We start from the raw sequence: 27,178 nt of genomic DNA, 5'->3' as shown, positions 1-27,178 counted from the left end.
CGATTGTTTTTCTTTTTTTCCGTACCAACAATACTCGGTGACCTTGAGAAACAGAGATCTACGTATGTGAAAAATCGCCAGAATTCTCCTTTAAATCCAGAATAATTAGGCTACAAATGTAATGTGATTGAAAAGTTGTATAAAGGGTGCTATAGTTATTCCATTCTGGTTCAGAACATCTGTATCCCCACTCACACCATTGCACGGCCCATCTCTGTGATTCACTCTACTGGACCAGCCTGGACCAGTACTTTTGGCATTGGCCACAACTGAGTCAGCACTATTGGCTGACCAGTCTGATAGTGAGTCACATGGCCTGCTCGGCTTCTCAACAGAGCTGTAGCTGACAGTAGTCGTGCCTTTCAAAACTTTCTTTTTTGAGTCAGTTTTTGGACAACTGTACAGAGAGCTCTCTGTGTACAACAGAATATGTTTTAATGCACATTATGAAGTCTAATGAGAAACCTTTAAGAATTAAGTGGCAGGTGGCATTTTTGATTGATGTTTGATTGACAGTTGATCTGTCACATCACATATGGATGTTTATTCCTCTCAGATCGTAGTTTGTCATCAAAAACCACCTAAAGGCTTGCGCCAGACTCACCTCGGGGAACTATCAGTTTTCTGCACCATTCTGTCAGGTCCATTACTTTGAAGGAGTCATTGATATTTTTATTGAATAAAATCAACACAGGAGGGTCAAGTGGGAAGGAACTAATTTTGGTTCCCGTGTCACTTCATTTTAAATCATCCATGGGCATAACTGAAAGCTCTGACTCCGTTTTGACAAGTGGATGAGCAAACCAGATAAAACATGAATTATACATGCCAGGAAAGTCATTGACTGGAGTCCTCTTCTTCTAGATGTTAGTATGCTAAACAGTCCTACATTAATTTATCTCCCAAACCTGTTGTCAGCTTTAAGGGTCGGTCTATGAAATATGTATGACAGAACCTCAAACACTGCACGCTGGTCTGCTCTACAATATCTAACTGAAAGCGAGACGTTTTGGAGAAGCAGCCAATTTACAGTATCTCTTTCATTAATTTGGCTCTGTCAGTATACTTCTGTCCTGTCACTTTGGATTGTACTATACTGCTTTTCATTTAGCTAGGTGCTGGTTTTGGAGAAACTTGAGGGTTTTGTACAACATGTAGACGTAATATGTTTCAATCCCCATATCTGTTATATACTGTGATACATTCAACAGAGATTCCACAGAGCTGATCTGACTGTTTTATTGTTGTTGTTGTGTTACTCATTCCTCCTATTTATAATCTGATGTCCTTGTTATGCATGACTTAACTACTTCCACAGAGTGCTGATATGATAAATAACTCATTATTCATGAGGATAAACAATGGCCTGTTTGATTTTGAATGGGCACACATTGTGAATCGACGATCCGATTTCTTTCCATTTTTTGTACCTTCTGCTGCCATTATGAATGCCTATTGAGGCCCTTTGTACAGTTTCTCACTCTGCAGGGGAGCAGCAGAGGGCTGTGCCAAAATAGAGCTTTCGCAGATGAGCGTACCAGTAAGGAAGAGAAGGTGCAACCACACCTCCCCCTCAAAGCATGTCCTGTGGAGTCATGGCTTACAGACACTTAGCCAATTCTCCTGAGCCAAGAAAAGAGCCTCGCTTCACCGCTCAAAGTAGTTGTCACATTGTTTGCTCCAAGAAGGCCAAATCCATCTCACTTCTGTGAACCGACTGCAGGGTGAATGATCAATGATCAAATGAATGACTGACTGTTCAATTCACTGCCCTGTGTTGTATGGATGCATTACCTCAGCAAACCTGGACCTGTGTTCTCTAATTCATCAAGTGTGAATGCAACAGGATTGCTATAGTCATATTCTGTAAATAATCAATGTGTCAAGCCATGACAGATGTTACAAAATGTGTGCTTCATTCAACAATGCATCCACTGTGAAATCTTGGTCTGGTTCTAGCCATCACAGTTGATAGGGAACTTGGTTAGGTCTACTGATGACTGTCAGTGAAACTGTGAGCATTTGTGTCAGTCACTGTGAGTGGTGAGTGTTTTTCAGATGCTCTTCCCTATTACTTACTGTATGTCAGTAACAGGCTGATAAGGGAACAGAGGGAGGGTTAACTTTAATTACCACTCTGCGGTGGCACCGCGACACCTCCTTAAACACCTGGGCAGACTGGGCATCGTCGGGCGCCTCGCTGTGCCATTCTGTCCCGGCCGTTATGTAACATATGAGGAGGATGCCGAGCCCTGTGGAGTGAGAGGGCTGCGGGCCTGGCAGACGCGCAGGCCATGTCTCATTCCTTCTGGAGAGCCACCAGTCACTGACAGAGGGGCAACATTACTAATCTACACGTGCTGCAGAGAGTGTGTGTGTGTGTCAAAGTGAAAGAAAGAAAGAAAGAAAGAAAGAAAGAAAGAAAGAAAGAAAGAAAGAAAGACAGAGACAGGAGTGGTGATGGTGAAGGAGAGGAGAAGTGGAGGACCACCACTGGAGGGTGTGCTTGTAAGAGTATCGAGTGCTGGAGAACAATGTGCTGGTTTGGGACGTTTCAGATTTCATACAATCAGTCACACGGCGAGCTGAATTAGAGAAGAAGCTCCTCTTTGCTTTCAGCACAACAGGATCTTCACACAAACCCCTCACAGTGTTTTCAGTCACGTCCAATAAGCTATACACATTTCTTCCAGTCAAAGGCAGAGGAGAACTGTTGTGGAACCCTCTGAAATTCCATAGAGAGGGTCACAGACAAATGGGTGTTGTGAGCAATGCAATCAAGGAGAAACAAGGTTGAATTGTATCATTGCTTGCTTTACATCCCTTAAGCGATCAGCATATTAAATTACAGCTCAGGACTGGGTTGAAAACACATATCTGACACTGTGATGAACACAGACAAGGTGTTTGTACCAGAAACATAAAAAGCACTGAGAACAATGGGCAGGCTGATTGTTCCCAAAGATGTGTTGCAGAAAAGCAGAGGCTTTCAGATGGCTTGGCTTAATTGTGGAGACGGGACAACATAGTGACTTTGTGTGTGTGTGTGTGTGTGTGTGTGTGTGTGTGAGTGTGTGTAAGAGAGAGAGAGAGAGAGTGGAAAAGAAGACAATCCAGATAATCAGAGAAGCAGAACAGAGACTAAACTATACACCTAAGACTGGTAGAATGTGTAAAAGGGTTCACTTTCATTCACATGATCTGAAGTCATTTCAAGTCACATGATACGTCTCTACATTTATTTGTTACTGTTTCGTTGTGAAACAAATAGTTTGCAACATAACCTGAATAAAACATTCTTTAAAACACAGCTGATCAACCGTCTGCTTTCACTTTTGGATGAAATTCCATTGCAAGAAGTGACTGGACTACTTGCGGAGTGATATGAAAGATGTGAATCAGAAGCACAAAACCTGTTGCCATTTGACAAAGTCAAAGTCAAAGTCTGCTTTATTGTCAATTTCTTCACATGCCCAGACATACATCGAAATTACGTTTCTCACTATTCCACGGTGAAGACTAGACATATTTTACCAATTAAGTCCACAGACAAACATAACATTCAAGTAAACAATAAAAGTAAATAAGAAGGCACATACAATGAAGAAATAAGAGCAGCAAAATTGGGTTGAAATTGTGCAATTGTGCATAGACAGTCAATATAGTAGTGCAAAGTCAGGCCAATAAATGGCTGAGGTAGTTCAGTTTGACCTAAGTAAGCAAGTGGCATAGTGGTGCAAGTTATGTAAGAGCAGCAGAAGTGTTGTGTTTTCAGGACAACAGGACAACAACAACAAGTTGCAAGTGGAGTAGTGCAAGTGGAGTAGTGCAAGGCAGCCATTTGGGTCCAAAGTCCAGGATGTTAGCTGAGGGTGGAGGGGGGAGAGGGGGGAGAGAGTTCAGCATCCTAACAGCCTGGTGTATGAAGCTGTTGGTGAGTCTGGTGGTGCGGGAGCGCAGGCTTCTGTACCTCTTCCCAGAGGGCAGTAGATCAAACAAATTGTGAGTGGAGGGACTTGCATCACTCACAATTGTGGTCGCTTTGCGGGTGAGGTGGGTGGTGTAAATGTCCTTCAGGGAGGGGAGTGAAGCACCAATAATCCTTCCAGCTGTGTTCACTATGCGCTGCAGGGCTTTCCTGTTGTATTCAGTGCAGCTTCCGCCCCACACAGCGATACAGCTGGAGAGGATGCTCTCAATGGCGCCTCGGTAGAAAGTGGTCATGATGGCTGGTGGAGCACTTGCTCGCCTGAGTTTCCGCAGGAAGTAGAGGCGGCGCTGAGCTTTCTTCGCCAGTGATGCAGTGTTGGTGGTCCAGGAGAGGTCTTCACTGATGTGCACCCCTAGGAATTTGGTGTTGCTCACTCTCTCCACCACAGCACCATCGATGGTCAGTGGCAGGTGTTGGGTGTGACCTCTCCGGAAGTCAACAACAATCTTCTTGGTCTTGCTGACGTTCAGCAGGAGGTTGTTGTCCCTGCACCACGTGGTCAGAAGGTCGACCTCCAACCTGTATTGAGTCTCGTCGCCCTTGGTGATGAGACCCACCAGAGTTGTGTCGTCAGCAAATTTCACTATGTGATTGTTGCTGTAGGTTGCAGTGCAGTCATGCGTCAGCAGGGTGAAGAGCAGCGGACTGAGCACGCAGCCTTGGGGGGCCCCCGCGCTCAGTGTGATGCTGCTTGAGATATTGTTGCCAACACGTACTACTTGAGGCCTCTGACAGAGGAAGTCCAGTAGCCAGTTGCAGAGGTAGGTACTGAGTCCCAGTTTGTCAAGTTTGCAGATGAGTTGTTGTGGTATTATGGTGTTGAATGCAGAACTGAAGTCTATTGCATCCTCTGTGGACCGTTTGGCTCATGACAGTGGTCATTATATGTTTTCAGCGATTATTACATGGTTAATTGGTAATTAGGCTAATTAGCCTGTAGAATGCTGGGAAATCCCTTTCACTTTTAAGTACACAATTATTTCTTATTTACAATAATTTATTACATTTCTGATTAATATTCCGTGTTAATAAAAAATGAGAACAAGATGTTTTCTTGCTGATTCTGATTAGCAAATGGATTCACAATAACCACATTTTTACCTTTAAAATGGTTCGTTTAAAGTAATGCATGGGGATGATGGAAGTGCATAATTTATGTATAAATGCCCAAGTGAGCAGCTTTTTAAAACACAACGGCCTTCCTGAGTAATATCTTGAGGAGGGCAACGCAACTGTTCTTTGTTTGACATGGTGCACACAATCAGTTTAAGAGGTTTTTTTTTTAAAAAGAAAGAGCACTACTTTCTTCTGATGCAGAACTCAGGAGTGTGTGCAGTGGGTGGTAAGAAAAGCTGCTGGTTAATTAAAGGGATGGTTTCTGCTCTGGCAACACTAATCAAAGCCAGCTGAGGTCAGAGACGTGTGTGGTCAATCACACTGTGTGCTAGTTATTAACTCTCTGTCCTTCTGACAAAATATCCCTTCACCAACATGATTCCTATGTTGAATATTATGCATTGTTGTTGTGTTCTCGTTATATTTCTTGTGTTCTGTTATGTATTTGTGTATATACTCACATTCATATTGCACATCACTATCTAGAGAATAAATGAAAGTCTTCCTGATTGCTGTCGTCATATTACAAGAAGTAAACCTTTTAGAAACCTTTTGTCAAAAAATCAACCTGGACAGCTGAGCTTATATAATGCCAATTAGATTTTGTTTTGCCAAGGTCAAATGTGGGGCTAAAACAATTTTGATAAAACAGACCCAATAACCCAATTCCACTACATCCCATTTCGCCCAGTCATTACACTGATGACATGCTTTAAAAAGGAATCACTAATTATTTATGTAATTTATCTACTTTGCATGCCTGTATTTGCTTCTGGTGTATTTCAAATATGAACATTTAACAGATAAGAAAAAAAAGTCCTTGTCTCCTTTTATTTAAAGGTTCTGGGAAGGCTTCATATTGAGTGCAGTCTGCCTATTAGAAATAAACGTCTTCACAAAATTTAGTACACAGAGAAATCCTATCATGGTGGATTAGACACAAGAATGGCACTTTGAATATTGCTCTATTAGGCTAGGAGACTGTGACAAGTCTGACTCCCAGTGGTAAAACGCCATAACAACCTCTCACTAGACCTAATAGTTTCTGGCAAAACAGTTAGACACACCAATAGAAGTCATACATTTTTAATCACAAAAATGTATAAAATAGCTATACATTGGTTAAACAAAGAAGGTACAATTGTATAAACAATGTAATGCCACATTTCCATTTTTTTTTCATGTCGATGTCCTTCATATCTATATCACATTCATACTATTAATCTCTTCATATCTATCACATTCATACTATTAATCTCTTCATATCACATTCATACTATTCATCTCTTCATATCTATCACATTCATATTATTAATCTCTTCCTGGAACATGTTCTAGGTGTAGTGTACCATTACCATACCAAAAGAGTGACACTGAAGATGTACACAAACATACTGTAGCACTGTCACAAATGTCTCTCAGTCTATCTGTCTCTATCACACACACACACACAGGAATACATGCATACATATCACACTTTACTGGTCAACTGCCACATCTGGTTCGCCACAATGAAAACTTGGCCTTTCTCACACTGGATGCATTGTGTGTGCATGAAGGCTGTGGAACATCTGGACTTTTATTTTGGCACAAGTGTTAACAGGTTAGAGCATTCACACACAATATATAGATATATAGACTTTACTTTACTTTATTTCTGCATTGTTGCACTGTTGGACTTACTCACTTGCACTATCAACATGACCACTATCACCATTGCACTACCACCATGACACTCATTCACACAGAGCACCTTAGAGCACCTTACCATACCTATATGCACAGAGAATCACAGGCTCAGTCCCTGCCTCAGTCATTGCAAGCGCCTCTGATTGATTAATCACCACTATGTGGATACTGTTTTTAGAATTGATTTAGATTAAGTGTTAGTTAGTATAATTTGTATTTTTGTAATTTGTATTTTAGTATATTTTTATATATTGTATCTATCTATCTACATGCATCACACAGCTCGAGCTATTGCAAACACAACACCACCAGTGTGAAACAGGCCTCAGTGTAATAAATCTTTAGACTAATTGCTAATGTTTAGACTTAGGATATGTTAATCTGGCTCTCTTTAACGGCTTCTTCTGTGTGTTTGGCAGAAGTCCAAAGGACAGCAAAGCAATCTTGATTCCTTTCTGGTAGACAATTCACACCTCATATTTAGGAGTAAATGATTGTGGCACTTTGGCTGGTCAAGTCAAGACAGTTAAAGGGAAACTCTGGTCTAACAGCAACTTATGGCCTATGTTTGTAGGGCTATCTTTTGAGGAGGAAGTCCGTATAAGTTGTTTTATTGAATGCGACACAAGCTACTGTCAATGGATGTAAAAGGTGGTGACCTAAGAAAGAGCAAGGTAATGCACGGACTGCACAAACAGTCATTTTTATACCCTTCTTTTTACACTTTCAGCATTAAAATATGTCAGTTTATCTGCAGAACCGCTCTCCATAGTAGCATAGACGTGTAAAGATTTTTTAAACCTAGTCAATGGCTTAAAAGAGCAATTTACTCTGATATAGAAAAGTACCCCCCAAAGGGATTACTATATGCTAAAAGATGTAAATGCATATTCCGGTATCACTCTAAACTCCATCGATTGATGTCATTTTGGTCCCAAACAAAAATCATTCAAAAATAGATAGACGCTAGGTTGTTGTTAGATCAATGACTCATTGGTCAAATCAGTTAAGAAGAATCTCACTGACTGGTCCAAGAGACCTAAATATTATGAGTAATGCTTGGTGAATTTCTGGTGAAACTCCTTCAATTTGCTGAGAAGAATCTTCAGTTTGTCAGTTGGAGGTAAAATGGTCATTCTGCATTTACCAGACAGAGCAGACAGACAGAGAAAGAGAAAGAGAGAGAGGGAGTGAGGGAATGAAAGAAATATAGTAATTAGGAAGACCACACAACAGGATATAGTTTTTTTAAGGCAACTAACTTCTATATGACCCTGATACCCACAATTTCAAGACTATTAACCGATGTTTATACATTGATTTGGCAAAATTTCTTCAGCTATGAAATTAATACGGGGGGTTGCGGGTTATACATGGGAATGCATTTATTTTCTTCATTCTTCTATGATTAAAACACAAAATGTGATTCTGATTCACTGGACTGTTGGGCACTGTGGTTAATACACGGGTGCGGTTAATAAATGGTTTATTTTTTTTATTTGCATACAACTCTGTCCTGCGGTTTATACACAATGCGGTTAATATACAGGATATTACTGTAATGATGCACTTAGAGTGGTGTATGCTACTGTCCCTGAGCCTCCATAACTCTGACTGGTGAGAGATTCAGTGGTCAGTGTTGGGACTCACCTGAAGTGGTAGGTGCCATCTCTCTGGCCAAAGCCACTACCTGGGACCAGACAGATGCCAGTCTCCTCCAGCAGCTTCATGCAGTACAGCATGTCAGGAGCCTGCCCTTTCTCCTGTAAGCATTCACACACACACACACACACACACACACGTGCGCACACACACACACGCACACACACGCACACACACGCACACACACACACACGCACACACACACACACACACACACACACACACACACACACACACACACACACACACACACACACGCGCATGCACACACAGACACGCACACACAAACACACATTCCGGTGATTAAAAACAACACAACTGGAGCAGCAGCACAACAGTCCCAAAAACCAAAAACCCTTTGAGAGAGGTAGGGGAAGACATGCCCAGTACCAGTGCACTGGCCACACTGACCTTAGCCTCCTGGATGGCGCGCTCTGGCAGCGTGATGCAGGGGAAGGAGTACATGGCGCCCTGCACCGGGTTACAGGTGATGCCTGGCACTGTGTTCAGAATCTGCTCCGTCAGCTTGGCCTTCTCTGCAAGGGCGCTCAGCACGGCATTGCGCTCCTAGACACGGAACACTGCGATGTCACTGCATACACTGTGCAGACATCCATCTCTCCTCTCACACTCCAGACAATAAACATTCCTAACAACAATGACCTGATAACTGAACGCATCCAGACTATTTAAACAATAAGCCACTCAAGTCCATAGGTTACGCTGATTATTAACAGCTAAGGGGCGTCGTTAGGCACAATGTGCTAGCATTGATACAATGAGCTGTTGTATAGTCAGTGCAACCTATGGACTCAAGTGGCTTATTGCTTTTCTAAAACGGTTACTACATATATCGGGCAAGATTTCATAAAATAAAGGCGCAACAACGAGAAATGTAACAGTTTATTAATAGATAATCATTCTTCCACCAAGAAATATATTTCCTCTATCAGAAAGGTTGCCAGTCAACGTCGAGACAGCAACTGTAACTTTTGTATCAAAAGTGCAGTAATATAGAACGAAATGCGGTCAAGGTGAGAGTGTGTGCTCATTATACAACTGCATTGAACGCGATTCAACCACTCACAATCAAGGACCGGAACTATCAATTTTAGAAAACTGCAAAAAGGCCTGGGGAATGAGCAAGGGAATAATAAAAAGATGATGAGAAGAAAGGAGAGAGAGATGCAAGACAGAAAGACAGATAGGGGTGTGGTGGGGAAAGACAAGGGGCCGGAGTGAGCCGAGGTGGGGCTCTCACCTTCATGAAGGCGCCATGGGAGGGCTCCCCTGGCTGGGGGGGGTTCACCACCAGGTCCATGAGGGCCTGGCCGGGGACAGGGGGACACAGGCGCACTGACACCAGCTTGGTGAGCTGGGCCTTCACCTCAGGGTCCATGTTGATCACCTCCATGTAGCCTCCTCGGAAACCACACCTGTGGACATTAAACCAGGACCAGAGGTTGATGATTAATATGACAAAATATATATAAAATAAAATAAAATAATTGTGTATAATAATACTGAATGCCTACTCTCCCATGTAGCACTTGGAGGTGGAATGGAAGGAGGCCAGCTCCACAGTGTCGGAGTACTCAGGTCCCATCTCAAACAGAACCTTCTTAAAGGAGTGGAACTGGCAACCATCAGCATACACATTATCCTGATACACCTTTGAGAGAGGGAAATGGGAGGGGGGGTTGAGGAGAGGTCACTGTCAAAACAACTAGGAACAACAGGACAAAAAGGGGTAATGTCCTACCTCATCAGCCATAAGGAAGAGACGCTCCTTGGCAGCGAATCGGATCACATCTTCAATACACTGCCTGCTTTGAACCTGACCTGAAAAAAAGATTACATTTACGCTTATGTTGAGGTTTACATTTCCCTGTATGATAAGCCCTAACACAAAAAATGCAAAAACAGATAGTAATCAGGTCCTCAACTCTGAATAATCAGTCACAAAGTGGCATGATGGCTCAGTTGTTTTGTTCCTTCTGTGACACCTAAGTTAACTCAAAGTGCTTCATGTGGGTAGAGGAGTTTTGTCAGTAATATGAATGCTGATGCTGCCTTCCTGCTAGGCCACCAGGATGCGATGCCAGTGCACTAGTACCTGTTGGGTTGCCTGGGTTGATGATGCAGAGAGCGCGGGGGTTGCAATGCTTCCTGGCAGCCTCTAGAGAGCGCTGTAGCTCACTGATGTCCAGGCTCCAGCACTTCTCCTCATTCAGGTAGTAGTTGACCTGCACGGCGTCCAGCTCGGCCAGGGCCGCCGAGTAGAGGGGATACTGGGGGATGGAGATCATGATACCCGTGCGGCTCCGGCCCTCGCCCGCTACCAGCAGCTTCAGCATGGTCTGACCAGAGCAGGACCAGAGAACAGGGTCAGCACAGAGAGACCACAAGAACAGTGACTAGGTAACCAATGTCCCAACTAATGTGAGCACACTAGAAGTGCATTAACTGCAAGTGCACAGCAGGAAGCTGAGTTGCAAGGTCATGAGAAGTGTGAGTAAAGAGACTGGAAATTTATTTATACAATCTTTACCAATATATGAAGCCATATCTTGTCAAACTGTTAATTTTAATGTTAAAGTAAAGTTTATTGATGTCACTGTAAGTCGCTTTGGACAAAAACGTATACCGGTACCATAACCATAAACATAAACATATACTCATGTTAAATTTTGTATTGTATACTTTACCTAATAAATAATACCTTCCCATGATCTTGTGCACTAAATCTAAAATATGTAAAATGGAGTGATTCATCTAATTAGGACTTGCTGGAATACTTGAGCACTCTAGAATTATACTGACATTTTTCTTGAGTTTTCTGACACTCCACTGTAATGACTAAGAAGTGACTCTTGCACCATAACACACACTCCCAAGAGGAAATGTCCTAATCCAGTGGAAGAGTGAGGGCAGCCAAGCACATGACACAGTGCGTAACAACACATTTGAAATGACCGAGCAGACAGACGTGCCTTTAACTTGCCGAGTCACAGCCTAAAAAAAGCCTAGCATTGTGGGTAGAGGCCATTCTAAGCCATGCTATTCATGCCCTTCACTTGTTCTGCCACCCTATGTGCCAGACTTAGAGGATGTGGGTGTTCACTTCTGCCCACTCATCTTGTGTCATTATGCTGAGTTATGTAGCTTTTTGAAAACGCTGTCCTTCTAATGTCCTGAAAACAGGACAGGGGGGACGTGTGGAAGGGGTGAAGGTCAAGATCGTACCACAATGCCATCGCTGGCCCCCGTGCTGAGATATACGTTGTCCGGGTCACAGGGCACGCCGCCATCCCGACGCTCGATGTAGCGGGCAACATCCTGCCGTATGCACTCGATGCCTTGGCTGGCACTGTACGCTCCTGTGTGTGTGTGTGTGTGTGTGTGTGTTCAGAGGACAGCAAAAAATCTGAGGAACATTTTTGACAGCTGTCGAGACATAGCATAGAGTGCACTTCAAAGTCAAAGAACCGAATCGAAATAAAACACATTTAGACTGATTTTCAGACTGAGTGATAAATGTTTCTAAGAACACATACCAATGCTTTTCCCTCCACATCCCTGCAGAATGCGACGGGCTCTGCTCTTAGCGTCCTCTGGGAAGTTGTTATTGTTCAGCAGCTCTGGATAAGAACACAGGGCCAGGACCTTGGAAAGCACACACAGCAGCAAGTGCTTACATGCGCAGGAACTTTTTAAGATAACACAGCAGCTAACCCTAGATCACCATCAGTCACAACCTGCGTGAATAGTTGTTATGTTAGCATTGTCTGTGTTTCTGGACTTTGACATATCAAAGTGAATCATTAAAAACAATCGTTCAGGTCAGGAGGTTAAGGAGGAAGAGTAGCTTGTGGCACAAAGCATGTCTTCCAAGAATAGGTTGAATAGGAAACACATGTTTAAATATATGATAACAATTAAGAGAGAGAAGTGTGGAGGGATATCTAACAACCGGACGCTGCTGACTGTGTGATGTGGTATGACAGTCACCTGTCTGAAGAAGGTGATTGGCTGCTGACCCATGGCATGGGCATCACCAATGTTGGCTTTGATGACCTCTGTAAACGGCTTTTTAGCACCCTAAAAAATAATACATGAGACATGAAGGAAGATAAGGGTTTCACTCACATCTCAAAACATAAAATTCCATATACTGTTCATTATAGGTCCATTATGTTTATACATACATATATTACCATTATGATATCAAAAGTAAGGAAGAGTGTTTTGGTAGAGCTTGGTAATAGTGTGATTTAATAGGAAATACATTTTAACTGAATGCTTATTCATTAAAAATAGTCTAAATAGAGTTGGTTAGTTTCTGCAGCAAGTTAAAGAGAGGGGTTAGCATGAGAACGGTTTCGCTGTGAATGACGTGTATATTAATTACATCATTGCAGGTTACTGGCCCCATACATTCAGTCTTTAGTCAGAGCACAGAGGCTGCTACCACACTCACTTATCAGGCACAGCAAACAAGCATGTCTCCTTTTCAACAGCTAGCTCTCTGTTTTGCCTCGATTCTTTTGCTCTATGCCTGACTTTCTCTCTGAGTCCATCTGATTTTCTCTGCCTTACTGCTTCAGTGGAGGATTTAGCCTCCAGAAAATAAGTAGTGTCACTGCTCACTATCCTTTTGTTCTTATAGCCCGACACTTGTCAGTTTTTCTGACCATTGTTTTCTCTTCTTTCTCACATTCTTTACTGGGACCAAAGCGTTCAAAAACTCTACAAAAATGTCACCGTCAGTTTGTCCAACTGTCCCACTGTCCCTCAGAGACTCTGGATCAGACCATGGCTGTGGCAGCTGGAACTCGTTTATGTTGTTAAAGATGCCGAGAGGCGGTCAGGCCTTCTCCACAGGGTGTGCATGCACGCTGGCCAATAGAGTCAGCTGAAAAAGCAGGGCCCACGTCCAAAAAAATAAAATAAATAAATGCCCTCCAGCACGCTCCACCAACTCCCCACACCATGAATCTGCCCTTCTCCTAGTGGACGAGAGTCAGGGACACCTCTTGCTCCTAGCCAATGAAACATCTCAGAGTATGTGACACCCCCTTCTGAGCGGCTCTCCTGCTGCCGCTCAAGCTAGCAGAATCATTTGATTTGATTCAGCACACAGACTGATTATAAGAAGTGCAGTTGCACAACACATAGCATAAAAGGAAGTGTCTTTCAAATTTCATCAAACCGGCAGTGAGAATTCCTCAAATGACATATAATTACTGGCAGCAGATGAATACTTTGTAACATGTAACTCTGACATGGTCTGAATGTATAGCACCTCTGAGAGTTTTTCATGCTTGAGGGCTGGGGAGCCCATTATCCTGGAGAACAGAGCAGGGAAGTAAACACCCCTAAAAGCAGTATGGTTGACCAAACGGTCACCTAGGAGACACATAAGTCTAAGGCATGCATCCTCTCAACTACATATAAGTCATCAAACAGTCCTGAAAAGAAATGTTTTGTTCAATTGAGTCAATACTTTAAGGTCTCATTCTGTTGTTTCTCTCCAATGGACTTCTCAAGTGTCAAGTTTTTATTTGAGAGCTTACAGCATTGATTATGATCCAAAAGCTTGGTGTTATCTTACATCCTTTCATTCATTTTAATCGTTTGAGAGAGGGAGAGAGAGTGTGAGAGAGAGAGAGGGAGAGAGAGAGTGAATGAAAGTGAGAGAGAGAGAGAGAAGAGAGAGAGAGTATTTTGTACAGTGGTATGTGGTTAAAAACAGCTTTGCGCTTGCCTTACTTAGCAGAAACCAAACACCAAGTACAGATCACAACAATGGACCAGAGACAGATATTCATAATGCATCCCAGAGAAAGAAAGGCAGCTGACCCAAATTCCTTCAAAACTTCACTTGCTTCGCCATTATTTAGTCCCATCATCATTATGGTTACCAAAGCTATTGCTGGCAGCTATTGGCTGTGATAATGTCTCCAATAATGGGGCGAGATGATGCTGTTCAGTCATGCAGACAGTAGTAGTCTCAGTTCCACTGTACCATAAGCTGAAAGTGCCCTTGCCATCAGCATCATCCACTTCCTGTAAACGGGTTTGTAACCCTGTCTCTTGCTCATATAGTCAGCTCCTCCTAGACACTGCTCTCAGAGACACTGGCTATTAACAAACGACAGAACTCGGCAAACAATGACACTCTCTGTTCCCATGGTAATCTAAGTCCTCTCTACATTTGAGCGAGGCTATCTTTTTTTCCTCACAGGTTTTCTCAGGCATAGACAGGAGAGGTTGAGCCATGACCAGGGCCACCAACATAGTAACACACAAAGTCACAGCACAACACAGTGACATTTTACAGACGATCCCCAAATCGGGGGGGGGGGGGGGGGGTTAACTTTTCAATCCAACTCCAAAGGAAGAGAATTATTTAAAACTATTTGAGCAATTCAACTTCCAGTCATAGCTATTCAGGTAAAAAAAAAATACAATGATGTGAAGTCACTGAGCACCTCAGGACAACAAGTGTTGATGCATATCTGCAGAGACAGCATGGACTTTATTCCACCTACACTCCCTGTCTCTCTCTGGCGACAGAAGTCTGCCCTGTCAAAAAACAAACAAAGTGAGAAAAGTGTGTGTGTGTGTGTGTGTGTGTGTGTGTGTGTGTGAGAGAGAGAGAGAGAGATAGACAGAGAGAGTGAGGGAGATAGGGAGAGAGAGAGACAGACACAGAGAGAGAGAGAGAGAGAGAGAGAGAGAGAGAGAGAGAAAGATTCAGCCCCAAATCATATTAGAAATTAGTCAAATTAACCATTTCACAATGACTGTGCCCTAAACATGGACTGTCTGTGCAGACGACAAGTCAGAGAAAGAACAGAATCTGTGTCACCACACCACCATTAAGCAATAATCGACCATAGACTTTGAAACTTGGGCGGATATGTGAGTAGGTGCACACTGCACAGATAGGCGGTCACTATCTGCCTATAACAGCAAGCATTTTGAATTGATCAATGATGGCCTGCCTGGCATGGTTTGAGCCGGTGACCTTACCAGCTGTGCAACATCCCCCCCCCACCCCCACCCCCCCCCCCCCACACACACAGTTCATTATGAATGACCTTTCTAAATTGGCAAAAAGGCTTTCTCTCCTGTCTACTAAGACAGCATAAATGAGAAACCTTATATGACCTAATTTGTTTCCCTTAATTTCATTTTGTCCATACGGTCATAGCATGGAAAGGCAAAGACAAAAAGCGTCAGCTAAATACATAAATTAAATTAATTACCTTCAAAGTCACTCTATTACACTGGCATCATGAGTTTTTGAAAGTAACTCTCAAGAGTCCTACAATTTCAAATTACAAGCATAGCCTATTCGATTAGAAGTTTCAGTATGGAACTATGACCAATCTTTAATGTGCTTGAATAGCATTAGTACACTCAGCAGACTTCAGTTTCAGATAGGAAGAAATGCATACCTCTTTAAGCTCTTTCTCAATTTGCCATGCGCGTTGTACAATCGGTCCCCTGACAGCATACTCAACTTTCTTCACGGTTGCATTCATTGTATCGATGGTCAACACCTTGCTCCTCCGCACGGTTACCCCGTTCTCGGACATTTTGCGCTGTATGAGTCCCCGGCGAGCTGCGGAGAGTCCGGACAGAGATTTGCTGAGGGAAAATGAGGAGAGCGGAGAGGTCATTACAGGAGAGTCACTGGACTTCAGAAATCTCGCAACTTGCTGGCTGCTACGATGGCACATATTTGTATTTTCTCTTTGGATAAAACCCCAAACGCTTCTGGATGGTAACATTGTAACGTCGACCACGATTGTTAACGAACGCCACTGAGAAGCAGAAGCAAAGTCGCCACTTCAGGAACCACCGGCTACCTGTCACTGATGGACACTCCAAAGTGACCAAACAGACTGAACCTTTGTACTCTACTGCTCAGATAGCATGGTTTCACAAGATGAGACTGTTTTGCTCTTTACGAGTAGACAGCAGCCTATTCAAAGGACCCCCAATTTAATCAAGATTATCTCCGTCTCAGAATAGCCCGTTCTTATCACAAACTTTATTTATTACCCTCACATAATTTATTCGGCTTCTCATACCTCGCGCGTATCCCCCCCCACCCATTTGTTTTACGCACCAGTGATTGGAGAGGCTTCTCAGGTTACCGAGACGACAGACAGAATCGGTGAGCCTATGCAAACGCGAAGCAGTAGCCTACAGGCCTACTTAAAACTTTGCTTTTACTGGTTTATGTCTTGCGCTCGCTATTCAGCCGCGTGGAACTATCTTTCATGAGATTTTGGGAGGAGACTTGAGGCTGAGAAAACGCATAAAAATGAATAGCGGCAGCTCCTCCCATTTGCAAGGCCCTGCCTGACATGACATGACAACATAGCAGAACACAAAATAACCGGTGTAAACCTGTAGACTTCTGCTAATAGACTTTGAAGTTGGTCTATGTATGTGTAACACAACTGTGATAAAGTAAATCTTTAGGGATTTCTTTGGTGTGAGGTCTGAGCTGGCTCAAACATTACTTTAGCATTCTTTTATGTCTGTGAGCCAATTTGGCCACCAGCGTCCATTCCTTTAGAGTGGTCAACTGGTCATTACTTTCCATAATTAGGCTACACTTTCCAGAATGTAAGTAGCTCTTCAGGCCTGAGCTGCATCATGATGGCTCCACCACGGTGTATTGTTATCTGACAAGATAGATAGATACTTTATTGATCCCCAAGGGGAAATTCAAGCTGGGGCCTTTCAGGGAATTCAGGCATGAGCTCAATCTTCTGTGGAATGGATGCAGGTCACATTGGCTGTCAAATAATTAGTTGAGGGGAGAGGCCACTTGTGCCCCTTGACCAACACGAGTTGAGTGTTATCTTTTGGCTACTGAACATAAGCAACGACTCCAGTCAAACAGTGATAAGACTGACTTAATGTTAACTGTGGCAGCACTGGCTGTCTGCATACCAGTCTTCGTCAGATTCAAAGAGATCAATGGATACATATAGGCCTATATGAGTTTAGTGCAACATGATTCAGCCACATAGATTATGAAGTTCACATTTTCAGCATATTTATTTCCAGAAATATATGTTAAAAATAAAAAACACAGGTACCCAGTGAATATCATAACTGCTATATCATTGATCTCTCACTCAATTTACACCTGGCAATAAACTACGTCAAGTCAACTGTCAGACTCTGAAGACTTATTTGATCACTTTAATGCAAAAATGGCAAACATTATGGATGACATTGCTCCATTACAATTCAAGAAAGTTAAGGACAAACAGAAAGCACCATGGAGGCAAAATCTAGCAGTTAAACTTCTAAAAAGAGAGTGTAGGAAGACTGAAAGAAAATGGCGTAAATACAAACTTCAGATCCACTATGAAATCCATAAAGAGATGCTCCGCACATATAACTCTGAAATATGCAAAGCAAGAGAGTCTTTCTTTTCTAACATTATCAATAGAAGTTCAAATAACACTCGTATTCTATTTTCAACTGTTGATAAGTTGAACAGGCGAGGTGGTGCCAACCATGTTAAGCTATCCTCCACAAAATCCTCTCTGCTTCATTGATAGTCGACACACTATGTACAAAAGGTTGTGGTTCCCCAAGGTGTTCCTCGTGTTTACAGCACAGTAATAAAACATACTGCAATGCACCATTTGGAGTATCAGTTATCGCAAAGAACCTCAAAGTTCAAGTTATCAAAGTCCTTTCTATTCTTCTAAGAACAGCAGCTTTTAATTTACCCCAATTAAAGATTTTAAGCCAAAGAAGGTAATTTCACACATCAGCAATCTAAAGCCCTGCTGATGATTCACTATTCATGTGTTTATCTTAAGAATAAGATAAACACATGAATAGTGCATTATGTGATATCACAGCATGTTTTCACCCATAGAAGAAATATTATTTTAGGGTATTAATTCTGAATGACAGGACACCTATGAAGTAGATCTGGTAAAAAAAAAAGTACATTAGGTCTGTCATATTGAAATATGATTTGGGAAATTGCCTATGTCGCTGAAGTGTCAGAGGGCTGTACATGCACTCTGGAGAGCAAAGAGGAAATCTAGATACGCTCTCCTCACCTATAGCACCAACAAAACAATATCTCGCAGAAAGGTTGAAGGATCTTCAACAAACTTAAAATCACTATAAAGGTTATATTAAAGCTGCAGTTGGCAAGTCTGACAGATTGAGGGGACTTGAGTGGCCAAAACAGCCCTGCTCTGATTGGAGCAGAAGAACTGGGAGCTAAGTAGTGGTAGAAGTGCGGGTTTTTTTCTAAAACCGGCTGATTTATGTTGTTCTGTCAGAGCATACTGTCGGTTTCAGTGAATATGATCAAAAAAATATTGCCAACTGCAGCTTTAACTAATTAGATGCCATGTGCCACCTTCCTCCATATTTTGTTGCATCATGACCTGTAGTCCATAGTCCTGTATTGTATATAGATAAACTAAGTGCACAGCAATACATTTTCTAGGGAAAGTTAATTAAACCACTATATATTCTTAAAAAGCCTACACACTCTGTAAGCAAGTTCACAAAAGTTGAAACATGACCTTCCTCTATACCTATCCTACAATGTATATGAACCAAGTATACGGCTGACATTTTTTTCGCTCACATTAAGGGAAAGGTAGGATAATTTAACCACCTAATATATTTTCTAAAAGCCTATACACTCTCTAGATGTAAGTTAACATGGTAGCCTCCTCTGCCTATTAAAGTGATTAACTGCTGGATGAAGATCCTTCAGACTGCTTGGGAGATATGCAAACACTGACGTTCTGTGTGTGACCCCAAAACCTTGAGACGTCAGTTCATTAGGTCCTTAAAAGTATGTCAAGATCCTTCCAACAGTTCTGGAGATATTTGATATCACCATGCTGTGCTAACACTTTATTTGGGCCAAAATTGATGTGGTTCATTGAGAGCTGTGTATTACTTCTGTCTGTTTCAGTGATACCAAATCTGCCATCGCTATATTTGAGAAGGATCTAAATCTGTGTATCATTCAATCGTTCATTTTTCAATATAAACCAAAAGTTGTTATATTTACTTGACCATTTTTTCAGGCTTTTTCGCTTAGACTATATCATGACATATACTTATATAATTTCAACACCACTGCAAGTGGTACAATTATAAACCTGAAATAACTCAAATTAACAAAATTTAACTTAAGTACATTCAATAGTGGTTCAGGTCTAGAGATGGTTGAACAGAAAAAGGCAGGTTTACAGGAGCTGGAGATATTGAAAATTGATCTGAAGGAGGACAGATCAGTATGATAGTATGTCTAAACCGAGTATGACTTGACAACAAAATTAGATGAATGAGTGTGCTTAAATATTGGTAAGGACAATTTTATCATCCCAAAATCTTGGTATGGACATGTCCCTATGGTCCATATACAAACCTACGCCCTTGGTTTGGTAAACAATTCAGGTGTATTTTCCTTTTTTAAAAGATTCAGTTGTTCACAATGAAGAAAGTACACAAAACGACATACTGCGTATACAGTATTGGGGTACGTGGATTCCAATATTACTAAGCTTATTAAGCTCCACCAAACTATCCCATGAGATGCATTGTCCCATGAGATGCACGTTCATAGTTTATTCATTAACTGAACAATTGCTTTCTTTGAGGTACCCTTAAAACACACCAACCAGTAGCATATCCTTACCCTTCTAGTAGTGTTTTGAGTGCTCAAGAGCAAATAATAGTTTTTGTATACAGTAGTTTCATGATGTAGAAGTGTCTTCACAAATTGCTGTTTAGTGTCACATTTTCACGTTACTTAAACACAGGTGGGTTAATAATCACTGACTTCAATAAACAACAGTTCATCAAAATGACTCAGACAAAGTGATGGTGCCACCAGCACCTATGTCTTTCGTATAGTGACAGGAAAGTGCAGTCCATACAGTCCCTGAAAGGTCATGATGTTAATGCTAAAACCTAACTTTTAACTGTAAATCAGAAGATATCATAAATTAAACCATGACAATAGCAGCAAAACATCTGAGGCCTCGTCCATTATTCAGTGTTGTAAACTCCTGGTGCCTTACTTCCTACTTGTTTGAGGTCTTGAGACTGCATTTTAAGAATGCAGCTGAACAGATTGTCCTTGAGCTTACTACCATGAGTGTGGGTGTAGTGTAGTAGGACCCACAGAGGACACATTGTGCAGCTGACACGGTAACCCTCAGTCACATTCAGACACCAGAAATCTGCCCATTCAGCATATGAAGAGCTCCTCAGAAGCCTGTGGCTGCTGTTATTGAGGTAAGAGTCTGGGTGGCGGTGGAGCGCAGTGCAAAGGTGGGCATGGCGAGCGAGGCCAACAGGAAGAGCTGATGCTGGGGCGTCTGGAGCCCATAGCACTTGCACTCGTCCGTCACCAGGTAGCAGTGCAGGGGCACGTGGCAGAAGCCCTGGGAGAAGTCCTCCTGCAGGGGCTCTGCTGCTGCTGGTGCTGTGGCCACCTCTCCAGAGGTGAAGTAGCGCGTGACGGCAAACGTGTAGAAGAGCCGCAGCAGCTCCCAGCGCCGCAGAACAGAGGGCACAGGGGGGCCGTCCTGATGGGTCAAGGCAGTGGGGCGACCAGGGATGGACAGAGACTGGCTGCTCTCGCGGTTGATCAGCAACAGAGCCAGGATGTCTGGATGCAGGGCGACGGATGGGACAGGGCTGTGCAGGGTTTGCTCCAGGCAGCCGTGGAGTGTCTCCAGCAGGGGAGACCAGAAGCGTCCCACGAGCTCAGTCTCCGCGTGGTGAAGCGACGGGGCCGGGCCGCACAGCGCGCACACGTCCACCCCCTGTAGAAGCTGGAAGCGAAGGAGCCGGTGAGCCACTGTAGGGCTGCCCACTGGGAGGAACACAGGGTAGTCACACGAGGCAGTTCCCGACAGGCAGCATACCAGCAGTGATAAGAGCATTACCTCCTGAGAGACAAGACGCCACCACTTCTCAGTGGCCACGGCAACACGACCACGGATCAACAGGCAGCCAAATTCACTGTCTGAAGCTTGAGTGAAGGCATCAAGGGCATCCTGAAGCAGACTGGTGTTTGGGGGCAGGAGACAGTCAGCACAGTGAGTCAGGTCACCCATGACACTTTCATCTCCTCGGTCCAGCAGTCGGTCAATGAGGCGATAACAAGAACGTAAGTCCCTTTTCAGGCGCTCCACATTGCGAACATTGGACAGTTCCTCCTGGCCTAGTATCAACACCATGCAGTTCCAAGTATTCTCCAGTAGGCGGCACAACTGGAGCTCTGTGAAGGTGCCGTCTCCGCCACTGCAGACCGCAATGAGCATCACGCTGTCTCGAAAAACTCTCCAAACTACTCGGTCGCCACGATCTGTCTCACAGCACGAAAGTAGAGCACTTTGTCCAGCACCAAACATGTGGACACCGTTCAGTGATCCAATGACGGAGAAGGGAAGCTGTTTAGATGAGCCGCGGGAGAAGAGCGGCACCCCACTGGAAGCTGTCAGGCAGAGCAGCTGAACTCCCTCCGTCTGCAACATGGTAAAGTTACTAACTTACAGCTGGCCTATCTTGGTACTCTTTCATGTGGTGAAAGTCGTCCAGCTAACGTTACTGATAAGCAGCTTGCGTCCAACAAACTGGAACTGTGGAGACTGAAAAGAGAAGGTGAACTTGTTAACAACCATAGTTCAGCTAACCTAACTTTAACTCGGCTGGCTTATACACATAGCCTAGCCTGCATGTGTGTGAGGGACATCATAGGCTACTACAAACGTAAAAATATGACTTCCGCCTTGCTGCTAATATCACATTTAAGATATAACATCGTATAAATCAGTCCACGATAGATAACGTTATGGATTAACTCACCTGACATGGTATCTTGATTACTCAAATGAACTTGTTTGAAACGTGAGTTAGATTCTTCCACCAACGTATCCACAGCAACAAGTCACATGATTTTGCTTGATTCTGGCTTTTGTCGGTGTCAAGATAAAAGTAGCCTACCATTGTGAAACGTAGACTACCCACTGTCGCACAAACCAAAAATTAGAGCACAGACTACCTGTGGTACTAGTAAACGCATCATGTTTTATTAAAAGTGTTTATGCACATTAGTCTGAATTTATATGTGCGTTCATAGTAAAATCATATACAGAGATGAGACAAGCTGTTTTTAGTAGGACTTTGATTTTGATGTTCTTGGAGACAATCCTCTCGGAAGTAAATATGTCTGAAATTTGACTGTATGGATAATACATTTTAAGCCATGGTATTTTCAATATGTGCTAATGCATGTATATTCACATAACGCACTGATATAGATTATGTAGTCTGTTGTTGGTCTATAGATGCAGGAGAACAACATCAACTCTTTTTGCCAGCTGTCAGATCAACAAGACCCAGATTCAAAACGACGGGGTTCAGCAGCTGAAACCGAACTACAAACCGCCTGAAAGAAAGATAACGTTCCGCCGTCATACAGCTTAAATCTTTTTTTCCCCATCATACATAGACATTTTCCACTAGAAACTTACTGGTAACGATTTTAAAAAAATGCAATGTTTTGTGAATGGCTGTGAAACTGTTGAGAGCGCTGAATTAAGTTGCCAACTATCTTGCAGTAGTATGGCTAACGTTAATGTTAACTGGATTAGCTTTACGTTTGGTCCATTTGTAATTAATCGACCTTTCCCGGTAAACATTGATTTATTTGTTTAATGCAGGGGTGGAAATTTGTGTTCATTGTAATCTATGTTGTGTTGTGCTGCGTTGTGTAGGTATTTAGTGCATACTGTAGCTAGAGATATCTGCCAAATACAGTCTTGTATTGTCGGTATGACGATGAAATATTATGAACTTTCATCGTGAATATTAACGTAATGAATTTAACCTTTGGAAATTGACGGTGGTCAATCAACCGAAAACAGGCCGACGAAGAAAAGGAGGACCTAGATTAGCCAGACTAATAGTTTCAGTGATATCAGGTTCATATAAAACTCATTGACTATAATTGGGTAAAACTATGCAGGAAAAAAAAAATAATTCCAGCATACCAGCCACCAATTTCATTTCAACACAGATGCAAGTCAGGATAATGCATGCTGATTAAGTATTGTGAATGTTATTAATTGTACAGGCATGTATCACTCAAGACAAATGGATAATGTGAATATGTGTGAGGCAATTTGTGTCAGCTGAAAGCATACCTTAAATGGTCTGTTTTAGGTACTGGAAATGAAGTGTTCAGAAGAGAGGTTTTAAAGAAACAATGCTCCTCATGGATGAACCTTCAGACCAAAAGCAGTCCAGTGTGAAGATGCCCGCTGACCTGCTTGCTTCAGACAGCAAGGAGTCTGGTGTGTATCACCCTGCCTTCTCATGAGTGAACATCTTTACAGTGATCCTATTAGCTGACTTATAAAAAAGACTATTCTTTTAACATTGTCATTAAACTAACTTTTTTTTAAAATTTCTTCCATTTCTTCTTCCATAGCTGATATGGAGAACAAGACCAATGGATCTGTAGAAACCAAAAAGTAAGTTACACTATATGAAGTTAGATACGCTATTATTTTGCAAACATACATTAAACAGAAAATTAAATTCAACAATTGTTTTCACTTCCATTTTTTCACAAATGTTAAGGTTAATCTTTGTTAAGGTTAATATCTTTGTTAATTCACACTTCACCTTTGTCAGGATAATCCATCCACCTGACCCATGTCATATTATAAGATTCAGATTGATTAAAAGGCATGATTATGGCACTGATGCCCATTGTACTGGTCACAATAAAGGGCCACTTTAAAATGAGCTATTTCATCAGAAAACTGTTATCCATGAACTGAATGAAAAAGTTCACACTAATAGGTCTAAACATTTGACCAAATTTGTAAACAAATGAAATGAATAGAAGTACTCATACATATTTTACTTCAGCTTGGGAAAAATGGGAGTGAAAACATGTTTTTGTTTAGTGTACATTAGAATTTGCGGTACAAAAGTGCTTATGGTTGATTTAATTAAAGTGTCTTTTTGCCACAAAAGTTTTTGCTGTTGAGCAAAATATCACAATGTTTTTTCTTTTATTTACCTCATAATATTTACCACATATTTTTCACACATCCATAGCAATGAACAGTTTAAGGTTTCTTGCAGCACAGTGGAAAATGGACAGTTCCCTGACCCCTCAGAGTGGGCTGTGACTGATGTTGTTGACTACTTCAAAGCAGCTGGATTTGAGGAACAGGCTGATGCCTTCAAGGATCAGGTACAATAGTGCCTCTTTCAGTTTTGGATGAGCTGCTGTACATTTTGTAACTCCACTGTGTCCATTTTAGTGCAGGTATTCATCCTGACATGGATACATCGTCTTGTGTATTAATAAACTGGCATCAACTTCTTGAAACCCTAACATTAGTTGCATGTGGACTAATGAGACACTCATTTTCAGTAGCTCACAGGCTGTATAAGTGATGCTTGCTTGCTTGCAATGATGTTTTCAAGGAAATTGATGGCAAGTCCCTGCTCCTGATGACGCGCAATGACGTGCTGACCGGCCTGTCCATCAAACTGGGGCCTGCGCTGAAGATCTATGAGTACCACGTCAAGCTGCTGCAGACCCAGCACCTGAAGACCAATGCTGCATAGCTGTGCTTGCTTTCAGTCAGTACCAGCAGAGTGTGCCAGTCTTCATTCAGAATGTGCTGCAGTGGTGTACTTCAAGGTTGGTGCTGTTGATCTGTTTGGTCATGCAATACTGTGTGAATTTTTTTTTTTTTTTAAGAACTTGATGTCCATACAGGAATTGAATGGAAATGGTGCTAGGTTTAAATCATAGCATTCAGTCCTTCCTTTGTCTTAAGCATCAGAAGACACACTGAACAGTGGTTTGGCATTTGGATTATGTGTTTGCTTTGGTCCTGCAGGGTATAGTATATAGCAATCTCCTAATATGGAGTTACCTCTTTGCTAATTTGCTTTTACTTGAATCTTTTAGCTTTGTGTGTAGCTCTTAAACATAGTCACCAAATTGTCAAACTGAAATAGAGAAAAGAACCACTGATATGGTAACAATCCTATGTGGCTGGCTCTCCCCACATCCACCATTTGTAGGAGTGTCTCCTTTTTGTTTTAGAAAGGGATGATCATTCAAGTCCATGAAATGTGAGGTAAAAAGAAAATGCTGCGTAAATAACTTAAGAAGCACAAATGATGTTAAATGTTCAGCGTTGTCGTCTTATTTAATTAATGTTCTGTTTTTAAAAGAGCTAATTTATGTGCATGGCCGTCGGTAAGCAAGTTATTCCTCATTTCAGAGTTACCTGTTAAGTTAAAATCCCCATCACAAATCTACAACTTTTGTTTTTGCTTACAGTAATGTCCTGTGTATTAGCCGCACTGTATACAAACTGCATAAAAGTGTTTTATGGTGGGAAAATGTGTATTGACCGCACTTGTGTATTAACCACACCAGTGCCCAATAAATCAGAATCAGATCATGCTTTAATCAGAAAGACAAATGAAGAAATGCATTCCCCACCCCTTATACATTAACACCCATACATAACTGAAGAGTGAAGACATTTTGCAGAATCAATGTATATTCTCAGTTAATAGATAGGAAATTACGGTAAGCTACTTACAAGGCTTGGTATGGTGGTAATAAAGATATTTGCTTTAAATAATTTGAAAGAATGAAATTCTACCAAGACCCTGCAGTTTAGGTGAACACATTGTGTTTTAATGTGTTCATATTAATTATGTTAACATTAGACTTTGCAATTACTCAATTCCATACATCAACAGGTTGTTAAATGGGATTTCATACATTTGCAAATAATTTATTATCAACAAATAGTTTATTTAAGACAGTCCCTATGGCAGTCAATATTCTCATTTTTGTTCTGGTAAGGAAGCATGCATCAACCACAAAACAGGCCATTTGTGTCTTCAAAGGACTTTGCAAGAATGACTCATGTAACAAAGCATTCAATGTGAAAAACAGTGCCAATACTACTACTTGATATACAAAATATAACAGTTCAAATTAACCTTAAGAAATGAAAGAGAAAATTGGTTATACAGTAAGGCAATATCCAAAGTAGAGAATGTGAGTAGGACCCCTGTAATGTCAGGTTTCTTCCTCATTGAAGTGTTTACATGTTTGTCAATCTGCTCAGGACATCTGTGATAACTTTGATCAATGAAAGGATATGATGGAGCTTAATTATGATTACCAATAATTCAGTTTGGGGGGTTTTGTTCTTTGACGTGCTTATCCCAACTTTTTTAAATATTGTATTGAGGCTGTGAGCTATGGAATTATGACATTAGTCACGTTACTATACATTTTGTTTTCCAAATAAATAAATACAAGCATGATGTAACCCCTGATGTATTTGCTTTATGGATCAATGTAGGGAAATTAAGGTCTTCTTTGGGACAACACCTTAGTCCAATATTTGATTACATCAATGTGCTGGTTCAAAATCAGTGCATATTTATGTGGTCTTACTTTTTAAGGCTAGATATAAGAAACAAATAGTTTGTCTTCAGAATATCATGACAACTCTGATACAGGAACAAATGGGAAATATTTGCTTTACTAAACATTGTCATTCAAGATTTGGACATTTCAACTTGATGTATCAAAATCAAAGGAATATACTGCCACTCACTGAG

At 41.8% G+C, this 27,178-nt stretch overlaps 3 protein-coding genes across 5 annotated transcripts; 1 reads left to right on the top strand and 2 right to left on the bottom strand.

The window, feature by feature from the left end:
- Positions 1–7,056: 7,056 nt before the first annotated feature.
- gpt (glutamic--pyruvic transaminase) lies at positions 7,057–16,762 on the bottom strand. 2 transcript variants are annotated; one of them, XM_042058075.1, is made up of 12 exons: positions 16,602–16,762; positions 15,925–16,117; positions 12,470–12,559; positions 12,016–12,124; positions 11,705–11,838; positions 10,575–10,818; positions 10,221–10,300; positions 9,994–10,130; positions 9,720–9,894; positions 8,870–9,025; positions 8,447–8,559; positions 7,057–7,933 (listed from the first exon to the last, which is right to left on the bottom strand). In XM_042058075.1, exons 2-12 carry the CDS (start codon positions 16,063–16,065, stop codon positions 7,843–7,845), a joined length of 1,470 nt encoding a protein of 489 aa, XP_041914009.1. In that variant the 5' UTR covers positions 16,066–16,117; positions 16,602–16,762; the 3' UTR covers positions 7,057–7,842. The 2 variants fall into 2 exon arrangements, with proteins under 2 accessions (XP_041914009.1, XP_041914003.1); XM_042058069.1 differs by lacking the exon at positions 16,602–16,762 and having other exon boundaries at positions 15,925–16,478.
- Positions 16,763–19,922: 3,160 nt separating this feature from the next.
- Positions 19,923–22,463, bottom strand: fuz (fuzzy planar cell polarity protein). The gene is made up of 2 exons (XM_042058224.1): positions 22,361–22,463; positions 19,923–22,143 (listed from the first exon to the last, which is right to left on the bottom strand). The coding sequence occupies exon 2, from the start codon at positions 22,027–22,029 to the stop codon at positions 20,755–20,757; it is 1,275 nt and encodes a 424-aa protein (XP_041914158.1). The 5' UTR covers positions 22,030–22,143; positions 22,361–22,463; the 3' UTR covers positions 19,923–20,754.
- Positions 22,464–22,723: 260 nt separating this feature from the next.
- LOC121679198 (sterile alpha motif domain-containing protein 13-like) lies at positions 22,724–26,883 on the top strand. Of its 2 annotated transcripts, none has more exons than XM_042058270.1 (5): positions 22,724–23,030; positions 23,720–23,850; positions 23,988–24,030; positions 24,626–24,764; positions 25,001–26,883. In XM_042058270.1, the coding sequence occupies exons 2-5, from the start codon at positions 23,763–23,765 to the stop codon at positions 25,142–25,144; spliced, it is 414 nt and encodes a 137-aa protein (XP_041914204.1). In that variant the 5' UTR covers positions 22,724–23,030; positions 23,720–23,762; the 3' UTR covers positions 25,145–26,883. The 2 variants fall into 2 exon arrangements, with proteins under 2 accessions (XP_041914204.1, XP_041914205.1); XM_042058271.1 differs by having other exon boundaries at positions 22,732–23,030; positions 24,653–24,764.
- The last annotated feature ends 295 nt before the right edge of the window (positions 26,884–27,178 follow it).

The sequence above is a fragment of the Alosa sapidissima genome, chromosome 1, assembly GCF_018492685.1.
Source record: "Alosa sapidissima isolate fAloSap1 chromosome 1, fAloSap1.pri, whole genome shotgun sequence".
Lineage (NCBI taxonomy): Eukaryota > Metazoa > Chordata > Actinopteri > Clupeiformes > Clupeidae > Alosa > Alosa sapidissima.
This window is presented reverse-complemented; position numbering and strand designations above follow the sequence as displayed.